Source organism: Mus pahari, chromosome 6 (assembly GCF_900095145.1).
Source record: "Mus pahari chromosome 6, PAHARI_EIJ_v1.1, whole genome shotgun sequence".
Taxonomy (NCBI): domain Eukaryota; kingdom Metazoa; phylum Chordata; class Mammalia; order Rodentia; family Muridae; genus Mus; species Mus pahari.
Window position 1 is genome coordinate 46115145 of NC_034595.1, and position 19539 is coordinate 46134683.

The following is a 19539-nucleotide window of genomic DNA, read 5'->3' on the forward strand; positions in this document are numbered from 1 at the left end:
AGAGAAGTAGAGGCCAGCCATGGCCATGAGCACATGGAGAGAGGAGGAAGGGGGGGGATGGGGAAGGGGAGAGCAAGAGCTGTAAATTTGTTTTAAGGTTAAAGTTACTTCAGACTTCTCTGATTAACATTTAAAAGTAAAAACAAATAAAAATAAAATTGATGTTAAAAATTTGATTCGCTAGATGAAAGCTTTTGTATTCCATTATAACTTGATTTGTAAAGAGCCGTTGCCTGTTTGGTAGTAGACAGTGTGAAAATATGATCATGTTCTCTTTATCACTAACGGCAAGGATTGCTCTACAGATCTTACAAGGTTAACAGCTCGGCCTTAAGTATGTCAGCGCTTACCTTCCCTTTCTCCTTTTGTATCTGAGAGCAGGATGTGCGAGGAGTTTACCCTGCTTCCTCTACACCATTAGAAAAGCCTGTGTCAGACGGGCGCGTTTCACGGTTTTAACCTTTGTACTCGTAAACAAGTGATTAAAGAGAAGCTGGACTTCCTTAGCGAAAGATTGACTAGAACCTAATTTCTTAAAGACATCCTTGACTTTTAAAGTGTAACAAATAACATAGATTACTTTTTTGTGTTTCACTTCAAAAGTTTATCAAAATATTAACAATTTTATTTTGTAGCTTAAATTGTAAAATATTGAGAGTATTTTTGGAAGATGTTACTGTCTAAGTTAGGATTTCTATTCCTGCACAAGCATCATGATCAAGAAGCAAGTTGGGGAGGAAAGAGTTTATTTAGTTTATACTTCCATATTGCTGTTAATCACCAAAGGAAGTCAGGACTGGAACTCAAGCAGGTCAGGGAGCAGGAGCTGATGCAGAGGCCGTGGAGGGATGTTACTTACTGACTTGCTTTCCCTGGCTTGCTCAGCCTGCTTTCTTATAAAACCCAGGACTACCAGCCCAGGGATGGCACCACCTATAATGAGCTGGGCCCTTCTACCTTTGATCACTAATTGAGAAAATACCTTACAGCTGGATCTCATGGAGGCATTTCCTCAAGGAAGGCTCATTTCTCTGTGATAACTCAAGCCTGTGTCAAGTTGTCACACAAAACCAGCCAGTACAGTTTCTAAAGTAATGTGGGTTAATTTTAAAGCTATTTTAGATTTTGCTAAATTCAGTATATCACCAAGTTTTATATTCCACTGCCTTTCAACATTGTTGTCTGCTCATTTTTATGATACCTTGCTTTTATTAGTCACTTTACTGCCAAGTTATTACAGGGGCAAAGTGCTCAAGCCATTTAAAGACCTGGCAGCCATTATATACCTTCAGAAAATAAGATACCTTCCTTGTGATGCAGTTTTAACCCTCTGTAAAGTAGAATGCAGTACAGTACTAGCTCCCATCAATCTACAGTGAGTACTCCAAGAAACAGGGCTTCTTTGTTGAGTCATGAAATGTAGGTGAGCTCATGAACTCACCTAAATTTTAACACTAGAATACACATGCTAATTATTGATGGACAGAGGGAAAATATGACTGCCTGTTCAGTGAAGAAGAAAAAGAAAAAGAAAAAGAAATTCCTGGTTGTCTGTTTCCTACTCTGAGATGTCTGTAGGAAGTGTTCTAAGTTTAGGTTCCTTTTGCTAGTTGTAGGATCTGAGTATATAGACGGCATGGAGTATGTGACCCTAAAGGACTTAGCTGGTAACAGATTGAAGACAATACAAGTTGTTATCTATGAGTAAAAGACAGTAACTAATGATAGATTTTTAAATCAGATTTTTAAAAAATAGTAAAAGATCCCGATCCATGACCTTTGTACAAAAATTTATGTTAAACTCATTCTTTCCTTTTTTCTTCTTTTTGTGACAAGCTCACAGTCTGTAGTCAGGGCTAGCCCCGAACCTCCTATGTAGACCAGGCTGTTCCTGAGCTCAGAGAGATCTGCCTGCCTCTTGCTCAAGTTCTGTGATTAAAGTCATGGGCCACCATACCTAGCAAATAAATTCTCTCAGCTTTTTTAAAAAAATGATTCCTGGTAAGTCAAGCATACTATTAGGCAGGCTTCATTCCCAAGAGAACTGCATAACACAAACTACACTGTACTAAGGGCAGAAGAGATGTTTCAAAAAGTTGGAAGAGGGAGCTATATGATGGTAGAGAAGGCAGATATTTGAGAAATGGGGTAGGTATCAAAATACATTATATGAATTCTTAGAGTTAATAAAAATACCATTTCTTTAAAAAGAAAGTTTTTCCACTGTACTAGTAATTGACTAGTAGAAAATAAAATACTGGGCACACTAGTGGTATTTTGTGTGAATATATTGTGATTACACAATGGTAACCATTGCTGTCATTGCTGTTATTATACAATAGTTATATTTTTTCAGGAAATTAATGTGTTATGGTGCTAAAATATGTTTGTTAGATACCTGTTGTATTTAAAGCAATAGGTAAAAGCAAATATAAGCATATTATTGATCTTAAGGTATAATTTGGTTTTAAGTTTTTTTTTTAAATTATGTTTCCCATCTTTTTTTAAATGTTTTTCTTTAAGATTATTTATTTATTTTATTTATATGAGTACACTGTAGCTGTCTTCAGACACACCAGAAGAGGGCATCNGATCCCATTACAGATGGTTGTGAGCCACCATGTGGTTGCTGGGATTTGAACTCAGGACCTCTGGAAGAGCAGTCGGTGCTCTTAACCNNTGAGCCATCTCTCCAGCCCCTGGTTTTAAGTTTTTATTAGATCATTATCATCATCAATCATCATTGTGTGTGCACCTGTGTATATAGGTACTCATGTGACATGGTGCATGTGGGCATTTGGTTCTTTCCTGCATTGATTCCATGGATTGAAATCAGGGAATCAGGGATTGCATCAGGGTTGTGCAGCAAGCACTAGACCCACTGAGCCATCTCACCAAACCTATGATTTTTCTTTAAAAAAAAAAATCAAATTATGTGTGTGTGTGTGTGTGGGGGGGTATGATTGCTCAGTGTTCTTGCAAAGGACTAGGATTTGGTTCCCAGCATCCTCACAATAGCTTACTACTCCTGTAACTCCAGTAACAAGGATCTGGTACCCTCTTTTTGACTTCTGCAGGCACTAGGCCCACACATGGAACATATGTGCATGCAAAACACTCATTCACATAAGATAAAATAAATAAGTTCTAAGACTAATTCACATTGTAGAGTAGCTCTCTGTATTGGCTAATTTGGTCAGAGCTGCCTTGCTTTACATGATTTACACAGTAACTTTCTATACAGATTTTAACTTGATCAGAGAATGCTATGACTAACAGATGTTTGAAAGTCACTGTTTTAAGACTAATATTTACTTTTGGCATATATCACCATTAAATAAACCCTCAGATGTACAAGGCCTGAAAGATTATATATGACAATCTCCCTGTTTTAGTCATACATTTAAATAGAAAATAAATAAATTGGATTTGAGGATGCAGATGAGAAGAGTCTGGGCTGATGTGATCAAGTTTTATATGGTTGATTTTCTTTTTAGTACCTCAGAATAATTTGATTTTTTTTCCCCCCACAGTATACTAACAGGAACTTTGTATGCTTTTTATTTCAGGAAGGAAAAACAAATCAGAAGTGTAGAAGAAGAAGTTGAACAAGAAAAGCAAGCAGCAGATGGCATTATCAAAAATATGTCTCCTGAAAAACAAGTCAAGTACATAGAAATGAAAACCACAAATGAGAAACTGTTGCAGGTGATATTACTCTGGACTGTATGCTTGGCATGGAGCACAAAATTAATCAAAGTACAATTTGAAAAATCAAAACCAGGGTCTCTGAGACTGAACCTACTCATCCGAGCCTCATTGTAACAAGGGCCTCATTTTCTTATGCTGCATAGTGTTCTAGCTTTTAAAAGAATACATATAATTTAGTTCTCTCATCTTCAGTTTTGCATGTCATAAAGGTATATGAAAATGCTTGGATATAATTATTTATTTGAGACAGGGTCTCACAATGTAGCCATGGCTGCCTTGAGACTTGTTCTGTAGACAGGACTGGCATGGAATTCACAGAGATGTTCTGTCTTACAAATGCATGCACACATTATCTAAAAACTTAGATTTTTATGGAATTTTAATGGAGATTAAAGGGGCTCACAGACCACAGCCAGATATTAGTTTTGTTTCATCTTTCTCCCAGCTTGATAAGCAACAAGCCACTTAACCCGTTATGTCCCTGATTTGAATGGTTTCCTAGTCATGTTGCTTAAAGGAACAGTTTAGGTGCCTGATGATAACCCTCCCAGTGTTAAACATCAGTGCTTCTTCAAGCCCAGATGACCCTAAACTGAAGGATTACCAAAAAAAAAAAAAAAAAAAAAAAAAAAAGGCCAATAACTGCCAGTAATGAATATTATTTATTTCTAAGATATTGCTTCATTTAATTTTATTAGAACATTTTTTATCTTGAACAATTTTTTTTGGATAAATGAATCTTTGAAGAAAGCATATTGTAGAAATGCCAAACTATTACCAAAGTATATTACATTTTGCACAGGGGTTATGAATGATCAATGGTTCTTTCTCTTTCATCTCTCCTTCATGTCTCCTCTCTCTCCTTCTCCTTTTTTCCTCTGTGATCATTTGTCTTTCTTTCCCTTCTTCCCTCCCTCCATCCTTCCCTCTGTTTTTTCTGCCCTCCCTCCCTCCTTGCTCCCTCTATTTTTCTTTCTCCCTTTGTCCCCTCCTATGTATAAGTCTTGACTCTAAAAGAAGTTAGGCAAAAGATGTGAACATGTGGCTAAAGAATATTAGAATTTTAAATCTTTATTTTGAACAATGACATCATTAGTTTGAAAGACTTTGATAATTACTATGATCAAGATATTTATATAATAATTGTGACAAACGTATAAGGTTTGGAAAGTATGTGAGAAGAATTTTAGAACTAATAAAAGAAGCTATTCCAAATAGGATAAAACCTTGGTAAGTTAGATATTGAATATATTTACAGAATTTATTTTATCATATTCATACATGATATGCTAAAACATAAAGGAAAAATAATTATTCTTTTAAATTTTCCTTTTTTCCTTTAGGAATTAGATACACTTCAGCAACAACTAGATTCTCTGAACATGAAAAAGGAGAGCCTAGAAACTGTGAGTATAAAGTTGTGGGCATGTTCTCTTGTCACTGAGCTCTGAAGGTAATTCAGGGGAGCATCAGCCAGAATCACAGTTTACTCTCAGGAGTTTAACCACAAAGGTCTCAGATTGGTAAGAAATAGATTGGGTTTCTTAGTTGTGATTTTCTTCAGATACTACTGTATGCAAAGCCAATCATTGCCCTACACTGCAGTGAAAAAAAAATTAATAGCAGTTTAGAAAAACCATAGGAGACTAAACCAGGAAAAAGGCGTGGGGATAAATCATTTGAGGGTGTAACACTTCCATTCTTCTTTTCTTTTTTTATTAATTAATTAACTAATTTACATCCCAATCAAAGCTTCTCCTCCCAAGGGGAGGCTTTCCATGGATATCAACCAGCCTTGGCATATCAAGTAGCAAAAGGATTATGTGTATCTTCTTCTTTTGAGGCTTGACAAGGCATCCCAGAGAGGGGAAAGGGACCCAAAAGCAGACAACTGAGTTAGAGAAAGCTCCTGCTCCTGCTGTTAGGGGTCCCACATGAAGACAAAGCTGCATATCTGCTAAATATGTGTAGGGGCCCAAGATCTGTCCCATGCATGCTCTTTGATTGGTGATTCAGTCTCAGTGAGCCCTGTGGGACCAAGTTAGTCTTCTGTAGGTTTGCTTGTGGTGCCTTTGCTTTCTGGTTATTTCAATCCTTCTCCATTGTCTACAAGATCTCTGAGCTCTGCCTAATGTTTGGCAGTGATCTCTGCATCTGTTTCCATCAGCTGCTGGAAAGTCTGTCAGATGGCTGTTATGCTAGACTCCTGTCTGCATGTATAGCAGAATATCATTAATAGTGTCAGGGGTGGGCTCTCATGGCATGAGTCGCAAGTTAGGCCATTCATTGGTCAGCCATTCCCTCAATTTTTGTTCCCTCTTTATCCTTGCACATCTTGTAAGGAGGATTTGTGGCTGGGGTGGTGTCCCTATCCTTTCATTGGAAGTCTTGCCTGGTTATAAGAGGTGGTTGGTTCTGGTTCCATATCCATTGCTAGGAGTCTTAGGGTCACCCTCATAGATTGCTGGCAGTTTCCATTGTCCTAGGCTTCCAGCTCATCTCATAGATGCTCTCCTACCACTTCCAGTTCTATGTCTGTTCTCTTTTTAAAAGAGATTTAGTTCACCAAATAAAGGCAGGTTGTATGGTTTTGAAACTGAAAAAAAGTCATAAAAATTTCAGACATAACCAGTTCTTGGTTTCCTTGATTCTTTGTATTATTCTTTGTGTTTCTGATTGATTGATTTCAGCCCTGAGTTTGGTTATTTCCTGCCTTCTACCCTCTTGGATGTGTTTGCTGCTGCTGCTTCTTTTTCTTAGAGCTTTCAGGTCTACTTTTAAATCTTTGGTATAAGAAAGTTCCAATTCCTTTATGGAAGTGCTTAATGCTATTTACTTTCCTCTTCCCACAGCTTTCATTGTGTCCTTAAGTTTAGGTATGTTGCACCTTCACTTTCATTGAATTCTAGAAAGTCTTTAATTTCTTTCCTTATTCTTCTCTGTCACATTGATCATTGAGTAGGGAGTTGTTCAGTTTACATGTGTATGTAGGCTTTCTCTTGTCTCTGTTGTTGAAATCCAGCTTTAATTCATGGTGGTGTGATTGGATATAAGGAGTTACTTCACTCTTCCTGTATTTGTTGGGGCTTGGTTTGTGATTCAGTATATGGTCAGTCTTGGAGAACCATGAGGTTCTGAGAAGAAGGTATGATCTTTTGTGTTTGGCTGAAATGTTCTGTAGATATGTTAGGTCCATTTGATTCATATCATTTGTTATTTTCATTATTTGTCTGTTTAGTTTCTGCCTTGATGACCTGTCAGCTGGTGAGAATGAAATGCTGACATCTCCCACTATTAATGTGTGGCTGGTTTTGTGTGACAACTTGACACAGGCTGGAGTTATCACAGAGAAAGGATTCTCCATTGAGGAAATGGCTCCATGAGATCCAGCTGTAAGGCATTTTCTCAATTAGTGATCAAGGGTGGGAGGGCCCAGCCCATTGTGGGTGGTGCCGTCCTTGGCTTCTATGAGAGAGCAGGCTGAGCAAGCCAGGGGAAGCAGGCCAGTACGTAACATCTCTCCATGGGCCTCTGCATCAGCTCCTGCTTCCCCACCTGCTTGAGTTCCAGTCCTGACTTCCTTTGGTGATGAACACCAATGTGGAAGTTTAAGGTGAATAAACCCTTTCCTCCCCAACTTGCTTCTTGGTCATGATATTTTGTGCAGGAATAGAAACCCTGACTAAGAAAGAAGTGGAATTAGGTTTATGTGACTCTCTTCTTTTGGGTTTGTTGTAAGAAGATTAATTTCTTGCTTTTTCCTTGGTGTAGGTTCCCTTCCTATGTTGGATTTTTCTATTATCCTTTGGAGGGCTGAATTTGTGGAAAGATATTGTTTAAATTTTGTTTTGTTATGGGATATCTTAGTTTCTCCATCTATGGTAATTGACATTTTTGCCTGGTATAGTAGCCTGATCTGGCTTTTTGTTGTTGTTGTTGTTGTTCTATTAGGGTCTGTATGGTATCTTCCCAGGATCTTCTGACTTTTAGAGTCTCTGTTGAGAAGTCTGGTGTAATTCTAATAGGTCTGTTACTTTACATTTTATCCTTATTGCTTTTAATATTTTAATTTGTTCTGTGAATTTGGTGTTTTGATTATTACGTGACTGGAGGAATTTCTTTTCTGGTCCAATCTATTTGGCATTCTGTAGGTTTCTTGTATGTTTATGCACATCTCTTTAGGTTACAGAAGTTTTCTTCTATAATTTTGTTGAAGATGTTTACTGGCCCTTTGAGTTGGGAATCTTTGCTCTCTTTTATGCTTAGTATTCTTAGGTTTGCTCTTTTATTTTGTCCTGGATTTTCTTGATGTTTTGGGTTAGGAACTTTTTGCATTTTGCAATATTTTGATGGTTGTGTCAATGTTTTCTATGGTATCTGCTACACCTGACATTCTCTCTTTCTCTCTTCTATCTCTTGTATTCTGTTGGTGATGTTTGTATCTATGACTCCTGATCCTTTTCCTACGTCTAACATCTTCAGGGTTGTCTCTCTTTGTGATTTCTTTATTCTTTCTATTTCCATTTTTAGATCCTGAACAGTTTTGTTTAATTCCTTCACCTGTTTGGTTGTGTTTTCCTGTAACTCTTTAAGCGATTTATGTGTTTCCTCTTTAAGGGCTTCTACCTGTTTACCCGTGTTCACCTGTATTTCTTTAAGGTAGTTATTTATGTCCTTCTTAAAGTCCTCTATCATCATCATGAGATGTGATTTTACATCAGAATCTTGCTTTTCAGGTGTGTTGGAGTATCCAGGGTTTGGTGTGTGGGGAGAACTGGGTTCTGATGATGCCAAGTAGCATTGGTTTCTGTTGCTCATGTTCTTGTGCTTGCCTCTGGCCATCTGGTTATCTCTAGTGTTATCTGGCTTTGCTGACTCTGACTGGAGCTTGTCTGTCCTGTGAGCCTGGGTGTGCTAGCACTCCTGGGGGCCAAGCTTTCTCTGGGATTAGGGTGTGGAGGGCTGTAGCACAGGATCAGGTGTAGATGGAAATCAGAAGGATCGTGTCCCTCTCTGCTGAGTGAGGTTCCTGCATCCACTGGGCCCCAAGCAGGTTCCACTTGGACCAGGTATTGGGGTGTAATTGGTGGTCTCACCTGTGAGCTTGGGTGTGTCATCATTCCTGGGGGAACAAGTTTTCTCTGGGTGGGATTGGGGTGTGGAGGGCTGAAGCACAGGATCAGCTCCAAGGTGCAGGTGGAAACCGGAAGGCGAGCATCATGTCTGTATCTTAACTTCTGTCTCTCCAGAAGACCAACTAAAAATTTTCTATTTGTTCTTAGGAAATAGCACACTCCCAAGTAAAACAAGAGGCTGTATTGCTGTATGAAAAACTTTATGAGTTAGAGTCCCATCGAGATCAAATGATTGCAGAAGACAAAAGCATGGGATCACCAATGGAGGAAAGGGAGAGATTGCTTAAGCAGGTACAGAAGAAACTCCATTATTTGTTTTTGTTTTGTTTTGTTTCATTTAGGTTTTGAGACAGTGTTTCTCTGTGTGGCCCTGACTGCCCTGGAATTTGCTCCATAGACCAGGCTGGCTTTGAACTTAGAGATCTTTTTGACTCTGTGTCCCAAGTGCTGGTATTAATGATACATGCCACCACTGCCTGGCCATTTATTTGTTTTAAGAGCTATGAATTAAGTAAAAAGTCAATGTGATATTATCCAAAAACAATAGTTAGCTGTACTTCAATATGAAATACAAGCCAAGAAAACAGAAAACTCTTACTCTCTTAAAACAGCTTGATTTTGGAGTAAATCCTCATTTTGTATTTTTTGGTGTGTATTTATATCATTATTTCATGGATACTTCTTTTTTTTTTTTTCATGGATACTTCTTTATTGGTGAGTTAACTAGTTAGATAATCTTACTGAAAATTAGTTCCATTATTTATGTTTATTTCTCCAAAAATAGAAGTGTCCTAAGTCTAATAAATTTGGTAGTTAGTATTAGTGCCTTCATGAAGAGAATGCAATTTAAATGTCATATGAAATTATGTATGACATAATCACATGCCATGTATTCCATAGCTTTTCCACTACTTCTAGGCTGCTTTAATTTAGCTCTAAGTTACAGTGAGCTTGTTTATGCCGAGATGTCCAATACCCTTGGGAGAACTGTATCTTTGTAAGGACAGAGACCTCTCCTGGAACTCTTTTGAGGTTTTTTTATGTTTGTGGGCATGTGTGCATGTTCATGTGTCTGTGTGTGTGTGCCTAGTGGGTTTTTGGATCTTATGGATCAATTAAAAGACTGTTAGAATCATCCTTTCTAGAATGATCTTAAAGTCTAAATATTGGCAGGTAAAGGCACTTGTTGCTAAGCCTGGTGGTATGAGATTAATCCTAAGACTCCACATGGTAGAAGGGAAACTAGTTTCTGAAAGTTGTTCTCTGACTTCCACACTTGCACTATAGTGAACCCTCCCACATATAGTATATAAATTAAAATGTAATACAATTAAAAATATTCTAAAATTTCAGTCATTCCTTACAAAGAAAAGATTAGGGGCAGGAAAGGAGAAAATGCTTTAGAGATTGCTAGTTAAATCTGACTTGAAGCAGGGGTTGGTGGCACACACCTGGGGGGCAGAAAGAAGCAGGTAGTAGATAATCTCTGTGAGTTTTGAGGACAGCGTGGTCTACATAGTGAGTTCCAGGACAGCCAGACTAACTATAGAGATCTTATCTTGAAAATATTAAATATAACCTAGAATTAATATTGTATATATATATATATATATATATATACATATATACACACACATATACACACATATATTGTGCATATGTATATTCTATAGGATATGGAATTATACATATTCAAAATACTACATGGCATGGTATAAATGTACCCTAAAAATTATTTATTGTTTTTCTGAAATTTTATTTTATTATCCCAAATCTGGTAGTTGGACCCTTAGATGTTGGTGAGTCTCAGAAATCCAAGATACCTCCTGTTAGTTAATTGACTCATGTTGGAAGCTATGTTAGTCTGATAAGAATCCTAGTTAGAGTTTATATTGCTATGATGAAACACCATGACCAAAAGCAACTTAGGGAGGAAAGGTTTATTTCACTTAGATTTCCATATCATAATTCATCATCCAAAACAGCTAGGCCAAGAACAAAACGGCAAGAATCTAAGGACATGGCTGATGCAGAGGCCGTGAACAATTCTGCTTACTGGCTTACTCTCCTCATGGCATTCTTATGGAACCTAGAACCACCAGCCCAATCACCAATTTTTTTTTTTTTTTTTTTTTTTTAAGAAAAAGCCTTATACACTTGTCTATAACCTGATTTGTTTTTTAGTTATTTGCTCCTTTGTGTATTTGTTCATTTGTTTGTTTAGAGATAGAATATCTCTGTAGCCCTGGATGCTCTGGAACTCACTGTATAAACCGGGTTAGTTTGACACTCACAGATGCACACCTGCCTCTGCCTCCTGAATTCTGGAATTAAAGGTTTATGCAACAGTACCTGGCTTTATAGTCTGATTTTGTGGAGGCATTTTCCCAATTTACATTTCCTCTCAGATGTCTCTAGTCTGTATGAAGCAGTCATAAAACTGGCCAGGACAGTAGGTAAAAATATGTTTGAGGAAGAAGGAGAGAATTTGTAAGTAGTTCCTTAGTGAAGTTCTCTTTCAGATAGTCTAGTCAGACGAGTTATTCTTTAAATACTATTTTTTTCTATGCCTATATAGGTTAAAGAAGATAATCAGGAAATAGCCAGCATGGAGAGACAGTAAGTACCTTTGAACCGGGACATTTTATATTTGTTGTTCTTTCAGATTACATCATAAAGTTATGATGTAACTTATCATAAAGTACATGCTTTTATAGACATTTTCAGGCAGCTCACATGTTAATATTTATCAAGCTTTCAGTCTCCAGGTTTTAATTCTTTGTCATTGCCTAATATAATTTCTTTTTAAAAACAGCTTTACAAAGAGATGGCTTATATACATTATATATTTAAAGCATTCTAATCAGAGCTTTTCATTAGATTTACAGTTGGACACACAGTGTCCCAGATCAGTCACTCTAACTAAATTCCACAGCTTGGAACCATTGTTTTCCTTACCCCTTCCTTCCTTTAAGACTGGGAATCTACTCTGTGTTACCTGTTCGCCTCGTCTGGGCATTTCATACGTGGAGTCAGACAGCTTTTGGACTCATGTGGCAACATGCTTTCATTTAACCTAACATTTTCAAGGCTTATCTGTGGTGTAGTATATACATCAGTATATCATTTATTTTTAGTTCCAATTCATATTCCACTGTATGGTTTTTATTTATTCATCAATTGATAGGCTTTGCTTGTTTCTTTTTTGTGGCTATTAGGAATCATATTGACATGAACATCTGTGAGCTGGTTTCTGTATGGGCATTTATTTTTACTTCTCCTATGTAAATATTCATGAATGGAATTGTTGGCTTATGTGGTTACTTTGTATTTTAGATTATAAATTTGGAGTCCAGTCTAGATCAAATGGCTGCATAATAGGCATTGTATTTTTCTATACAAATAGACAATTTACATTTCCACCTGCAGTGTATGAGAGTCCGGGTTTTTATAATCTTCATCATTTAGCATCATTTGTCTTTTTAAAAAAAAACTATTATTATCCATGATTTCATTACAGCAGTGTCAATGGATGTGAAATAGTATTTTTTTCTTTGGCTTTCAGTAGCAATTCCTTGATGGCTTATGGTGTTGAATTTCTTTTCATGTGCTGTTGTTCATGTTCATCTTTGAAGAAGTGTTTATTAATGTCCTTTGTACACTCTCATGAATTTATTATTGGTAGTATTGAATAAAATGAATTCTTCATATATTCAGAATAGAATTTGCTCACCAGACACAAAATTGCTCACATTGTGTGTCTTAGTTAGGGTTTTACTGCTGTGAATAGACACCATGTCCAAGGTAAGTCTTATAAAACACAACATTTAATTGGGGCTGACTTACAGGTTCAGAGGTTCAGTCCATTACCGTCAAGGTGGGAACATGGCAGCATCTAGGCAGGCATGGCGCAGGCAGAGCTGAGAGTTCTATGTCTTCATCTAAAGGCTGCTAGTGGAAAGCTGACTTTCAGGCAACTAGGGTGAGGATCTTAAGCCCACACCCACAGTGACACACCTACTCCAACCAGGTCACACCTATTCCATCAAGGCCACACCCCCAAATGGTGCCACTCCCTGGTCCAAGAATATACAAACTATCACATTGTATTAGATGTATTTTAACCTTTTAATGATGTAGAAAAATTTTCAGTTTGCTGGTGCTCATTATGATTTTTTTCCCTTGTGTTGCTTCTAAAGTTCTCTAATATCTTTAACAGGTTAACAGATATAAAAGAAAAAATAAACCAATTTAGTGAAGAAATTAGACAACTTGACATGGATTTAGAGGAGCACCAAGGTAATGTTTGTGGTATATTTTTTGAGCTTTTCAAAATGCAATTAATATATATCTGAACAGACACATATTAATTGTAATCTTAGTGACTCTTATTATTTAAATAAGTATAATACTCTATGATACTCCCAACTTTAGTTAACTGAAATATATACACCGAGTATTCTAAATAGTATAAAATAAAATAATTACTTGATTAAAATTTTAAGTAACTTAATGATTGTATAAGATAAGTACCTAGTTTTTCAAAGGATTCTTTTTTTTCTTTTTGTGGTAGAGGAGATGATAATCAGGTAACAAATACCTCAAGCAGCCCAGAGAGACTTGGTTTCCTGGTTGGGCTCAGTTATGAGGGAGCAAGCACTGTTGTCTACTTTTTCCCCAGCCTAGGGTCTTAATGGTAGAAATTCTGTATGTATGGGAGAAGTGTGGGCATCATAATTCTCAACTAGATTACTCTTGGTATAGTTTCCCTGTTTAAAGAGTTCATGGCTTACCTTCAACTAATAAATTTGTAGTGGAGGAAAATCAGGATAATTTACCAATGGTTGATAATAGACATTCACAGTAGGGAAAAAGAGTATCCTTAAACTTTGTTTTTACTTTTATTTACTTATTTATTGAACAAATCTTTAATAAAATTTGTTTTTTTAATTTTATGTACATTGGTGTTTTATTTGTCTGTCTATCTATATCTATCTATCTATCTATCTATCTATCTATCTATCTATCTATCTATCTATCTTTGTGTGAGGGTATTGGATCCCCTGGAACTGGAGTTACAGACAGTTGTGAGCTGCCATATGGGTGCTGGGAATTGAATACCTTTCCTCTGGAAGAGCAGCCCGTGCTCTTAACCACTGAGCCATCTCTCCAGCCCTTTACTTTGATTTTAAAGATAGTATTCATGCCTTTTTGTTAATCATATAAATACTACTTGTTTTGTTGATAAATCACTTACCTGGATAGAGCACTCTATAAGAAACCTTTGAATTTTAATTTTAAACCTTTTAATTTATTTTATAACCATGAAAGCTCAGAGCAATTAGTAGTTTGCTAAATTCTCCAAGTTAGTAGTAAAAACTAGACTTAAACCAGAGGTTTTCTGATAAAGTCTTAGTTCCACTGCCTAAGCATAAGCTTGACTTTCTGATTCAAAGTATTTCATTTGTGAAATTAAAATATGTTCTAAGAAACATATAGTTATATCTATGTGTGGTTACTGATGGCATTTATAAAACTTCTAAAGGTTTAGGTAAGTAAGCTTGACTATGCTTTAGTTTTCTGGTTTGGGAAATGAGCATCATGGTAATGTCTCACTAAAGTTTATTATTAAATAGCATTTGTGACAAAGGTAGGCTCATAATAGTACTAAGGTCATATTAAATTTAAATTGTATTTATTCATTTGTTTTCAATTTCAAGATTATATAAACTTACTGTTTGTAGCATGTTCTGTAGTATGTATATATTTGAATGGCTCAGTCACTTTACATGTTGTTCATTGAGAGCAACTTAAATCTACTCCTCATGATCCTCAAGCATGGGCCACATTGTTGCTGGGCATGGTAGCACACATCTTAAATCCCAACACTGAAGACAGAAGCAGGAGTGTACAGATGAATTTGAGGTCCCCTGGGTTATATAATGAGCTCCAGGACAGCTAGGGATACATAACAGAAACTCTGTAAGGAAAGATCTAAGGGGGAAAAGAGTATATTTACACCAATGTTGTACAGTGATCTCATCAATTGATCCTTAGCTTATGGGATTTTGTGTCTTTTGTCTGTGTTATTTCCTCCCTGTTGCTTTTCATACATGGAGATCTATTTAGAAAAATCTGATGTTTTTATTTTTAGAAACTTTACAGATTGCATCCTAAATAATTTTCTTCCTAAATTATAATGTTTAGTGTTTAGTTCATTCTCCTAAAATGATGCATTTGGGAAGTAAAATTTATTAATTGAACTTGTAATCCCTACCTTAGATTCATGCTTTCTAATAAAGTAGTAGATATTTTTTTGTCTACATCTGCATCTTTACCTGGGATGGTTAATTTTATTGTCAACCTGATTTACAAAGCACATAAATTAATAGCATATCTATGAGGTTGTTTTCTATCAACTACCTTAGGGGATAAGATCAACTAAAGTGTGGGTAGCAACATTCTATAGAATTAGAATAGAATAGAATAGAATAGAATGTAGAATGCTTTGGTTTTTGCTTCTGTTTTCTTTTTTTGTTTCAAATATTTATTTTTTATTAATATAGAATAAGCTAATCCATAATTGGGTAGCAGTGCTATTAGGACATATAAGCATATATAAATATATAAACATAGATGTGTGTGTGTGTGTGTGTGTGTGTGTGTGTGTGTGTGTATAATCACAGGTAAGTGTATTAATACATCAGTGATTATTTTTGCTACTGCTCTGCTCTGTGATCATCCTAATTACTGCGACAACACAGGGGGTTGTGTAGATGGTAACTTGTTAGAAGGTTACTTGTTAGTTCAGGACCTCATTTCTTTCTGCCTGAACTATTGCAGTAGCCTCCTAACTGGTTATCCCACCTCCATTCTTGCCCCTTCTAAGTTCTTTTTTGGTATAATGCTGTAAAAAAATGATTTGTGTAAAATATGTCTTGGTGTCCTTGTCCTGCTTAAATATGGTTCACCATGTTGCACAAAATAACAAGTTTTGTATGTCATATTAGTTCTCTAGTGTGACTCTATCAGCCTCCATTTCATCCCATAGTCATCTCTGGGCTCTGCCTCCCCTTTAAACCAGTTCTTACAGTATAGCTCAGGCTTGCCTAGAACTTATTGTATAGCCCAGGCTAGCTTCAAATTCACAGCAATCCTCATACCCCATCCTCCAAAAGAAGGGATTACAGATAGGAACCATCTTACCCAGCTCTGTAGTAATCTAATAATAAGTCTATTTCTGCTACCTAACATTTCTCCTTATTACCATTCATTCAACTACTTTATGCTCTAACCTTTTGCTTCTGTTGTCTTCTGTTTAACTGAGTGTTTGTTGTTCTTCTAGTCATCTGATTAAATTCTTAGCCTTTAACATTTAACTCAGCATCCTCTTACTTGACATAACTCTGAACTTCCTTCCCTAACTAGTTTCTAGGCTTAGATGAGTAACTGTCCTCCATGTTACTGGAACACAGAATGTTTTACAGTTGCCTACTTAATTTATTTGTCTTCCCTCATAGACTGTAAGCCCTCAAGGGCAGGGACTACCTCTTTACTCACTTTAGTAATCTAGTTCATCAACACAGTATCTGGGAAGTAAATGCGTGTTGGATACACTCAACAATCCATAATTTAACAAAGAAGGAATTGTACAATGAACTAAAGGTGAAAATTGAGCTCTAATCTCTTCTTTGGGTCTTCTTATTTTAGGATATAAGTGTGTATTCTCCAGAAAGCTTGACTGCAAAGATTTTATTACTTTCCAGAGGATCCCTACCTTGGATTCATGCTTTCTAATAACGTGGAAGATATTTTTGACTCATGATATTTTAACTGAGAACAAGAATTAGATCGTGCATATTACATTCTGGCAATGAACTTCTCTGTGCTTTTTGTTCTGAGATTCTGTGTGGTGCCTAATGTTAAAGGACTGACTAGTTAGTTGTGGAGAGGAAGTTTCAGGAGAGCTCAGGATACAGGCGATTGTGTAGGTTACGCTAGCTGCTTTTGCCAAGTTGGCAGTAAGAACTGTGAGCAAAAGCCAAACAGAGAGGTTTGAAAACTTGCCCTGTCTCCAGAGTACCATATAAATTTAGGGCTAGGGAAGTGTGACCCTTCTGATCTTCTCAAGATTAGAACAGCTTGAACCATCAAGTAAAGACAGCTTTTTTTTTTTTTTTTTAAAGATTTATTTATTTATTATATGTAAGTACACTGTAGCTGTCTTCAGACACTCCAGAAGAGGGCGCCAGATCACATTACAGATGGTTGTGAGCCACCATGTGGTCCCTGGGATTTGAACTCAGGACCTTCGGAAGAGCAGTCGGGTGCTCTTACCTGCTGAGCCATCTCACCAGCCCAAGTAAAGACAGCTTTAATTGCTACTTTTTTATTTTTATTTTTTAAAGATTTATTAATATGAGTACACTGTAGCTATCTTCAGACACACCAGAAGAGGGCATCAGATCCCATTACAGATTGTTGTGAGCCACCATGTGGTTTCTGGGAATTGAACTCAGGATCTCTGGAAGAGCAGTCAGTGCTCTTAACCACTGAGCCATCTCTCCAGCCCTTAAAGGTGTTACTTTAGTATGAACAAAGGAACTGTGGAAAAAGCATTGTTGCCTTGAGTAAGACAACAGTAAGTAAGACTATAATAAAATAGGTAAAATAGGTTATTAATAGAGCCTTTTCTCTCAAGGTTTACATTTCATAGTCTTTCCTCCCCAACTCCTGGTGCTAAGGAGGGAAACCAGAGCCTTGCATATGATGAATGCCATATGCTTTGGGGAAAACATTGCTAGGAAATATTTTCATTATAAATTAATACATGATAGTTTATATCTCATGGCTTAGTCCCTCATAGTAACATTTCTTGGTCCATTTAACCTGAACCAGACCTTTTAAAAAAAATCTAATTTACGTTAAATAAATTCTGTTAATAACAGTGTTACAATATAATGCATGTCCAAACTTTTTGTGGAGTAGATGTGAAGACAAGTAATTGCCTTTCTGTGTAGAATCCCTTTTGAAGTCGCGTCGCTTTGAGCTTTACTCATTCTAGCTTAGGCTGAAGCTTCCTTAGTTCCGACACATTGGACACCAGTCACCTGTTTCTGGTTTCCAGACTTTTATTTCTACTGTCTTTTCTCCTATTCCCAATTCCTGGGAGCTTATACTTTAAAACACAAGCAAACAATTAAACACACAGAAAGCAACTTTGTATTGTAGTTTCAGGAGGGCTTGGACAAGAGTCAGTATTAAGAAGTGGGTGTTCAGCCGGGCGTGGTGGTGCACGCCTTTAATCTCAGCACTTGGGAGGCTGAGGCAGGTGGATTTCTGAGTTCGAGGCCAGCCTGGTCTACAAAGTGAGCTCCAGGACAGCCAGGGCTATACAGAGAAACCCTGTCTCTAAAAACCAAANAGGACAGCCAGGGCTATACAGAGAAACCCTGTCTCTAAAAACCAAAAAAAAAAAAAAAAAAAAAAAAAAAAAAAAAAAAAAAAAAAAAAAAAGAAAAAGAAGAAGAAGAAGAAGAAGTGGGTGTTCAGCTGGCCATAGTGGTGCACACCTTTAATCCTGGTACTCAGGAGGCAGAGGCAGGCAGGTCTCTGTGAAAAAGTTCCAAAAAAGTAGTGTGTGTTCAAGCTATCATCTTCACTTAGGAAATCAGTAGTTATAAAACTGACCTAGAATCTTTTAAGAGTTTAGTCACTTTGTGCTTTGTTTTCCTGTTTTTAAAATTTTTTTTTTTTACAGATGTACGCTTGTGTGTTTTATTGCAAATAACCATTCTCATACACTTTTATTGGCTTTCAGTTGGCCTCAGTCACCCTTTTTTGTTCTTAAATATTATTTTTGTTTTTTTACTATAATATGGTAGCAAATGCCTGTAATCCTACCAGATGTTAGGGGTAATCAAGATTTCAAAATCAAAGGACAAGCTTGGGCTACAAGGTGAAACCCTGTCACAAAGAGTGCCCAACCTAAGTCTGGCATTTCCCTGTAGTCTCAGCTTCTTAGAAGGCTAGGTTGGAAGAAGCTAGGCTGGAGGAGAGCTTGAGGCCAGCAGGCAGCGGGGACCTGAGCAGTTAGCGAGACCCTGGTGTATCTGGTATGTGTTTGATGTAATGAATTCAAACAATACAAAAGTATATGCAATAAAAAATTGCCTTTGAAAGTCACCTGAGTCTTCTGAGGTAACCATTGTTTATGTTTAGTCTTTAATTAGATTTACTCCACGTTTACAGACGCTTTTAAATGAAGTAAAACTATATAGTTCTTTTCAGCTTGAATATTTTTATCTATTGTATTAATTTCCTTTCTGTTGCTACAATAGAATATCCCAAGAAAAGCAACTTGAGGAAGAAAGCATTGACTTTCGTTTACAGTTTGAGAGGGGATATAGTCTGTTAAGGTAGTAGGAGCTTGGCATGGGGCTAGTCCAAGCAGTCAGATAGCAGAGAATCACATTTCATCCTCTCACGGGAAGTTAAGAGCCACAATGAACTAGGTAGGACCAGGCTATAAAATCTTAAAATCTGCTTCTGGTGCACTTATTTTTTTTGGTATATCTTCCTCTCCCAAAGGTTCTATAAACCCAGTGTTACTAGCTGGGGACAAAATGTGTAAACATATGAGCTTATCAAAATATTTCATACTCAAACCACAAAACTATAATAAATATAAATG

The 19539-nt window shown here is 36.8% G+C and overlaps 2 protein-coding genes across 5 annotated transcripts in view; one reads left to right on the plus strand and one right to left on the minus strand.

Moving 5' to 3' along the window:
• Positions 1-439, minus strand: part of Lrrc19 (leucine rich repeat containing 19) — a 15670-nt gene extending 15231 nt beyond the window's left edge. For both annotated transcript variants that reach the window (XM_029540183.1, XM_021199861.2), the window contains exon 1: positions 351-439. The gene's annotated coding sequence lies outside the window, so the exon portion shown is untranslated. The remainder of the gene's footprint in view (positions 1-350) is intronic.
• Positions 1-19539, plus strand: part of Ift74 (intraflagellar transport 74) — a 78106-nt gene that overhangs the window by 34820 nt on the left and 23747 nt on the right. For 2 of the 3 annotated variants that reach the window (XM_021199859.1, XM_029540182.1), the window contains exons 9-13: positions 3570-3708; positions 5055-5117; positions 8994-9137; positions 11425-11465; positions 13066-13145. In XM_021199859.1, coding sequence (XP_021055518.1) covers positions 3570-3708; positions 5055-5117; positions 8994-9137; positions 11425-11465; positions 13066-13145 — 467 coding nt within the window. Of the gene's footprint in view, positions 1-3569; positions 3709-5054; positions 5118-8993; positions 9138-11424; positions 11466-13065; positions 13146-14683; positions 15157-19539 lie in introns of those variants that run through there. The other variant, XM_021199860.1, reaches the window with a different exon arrangement.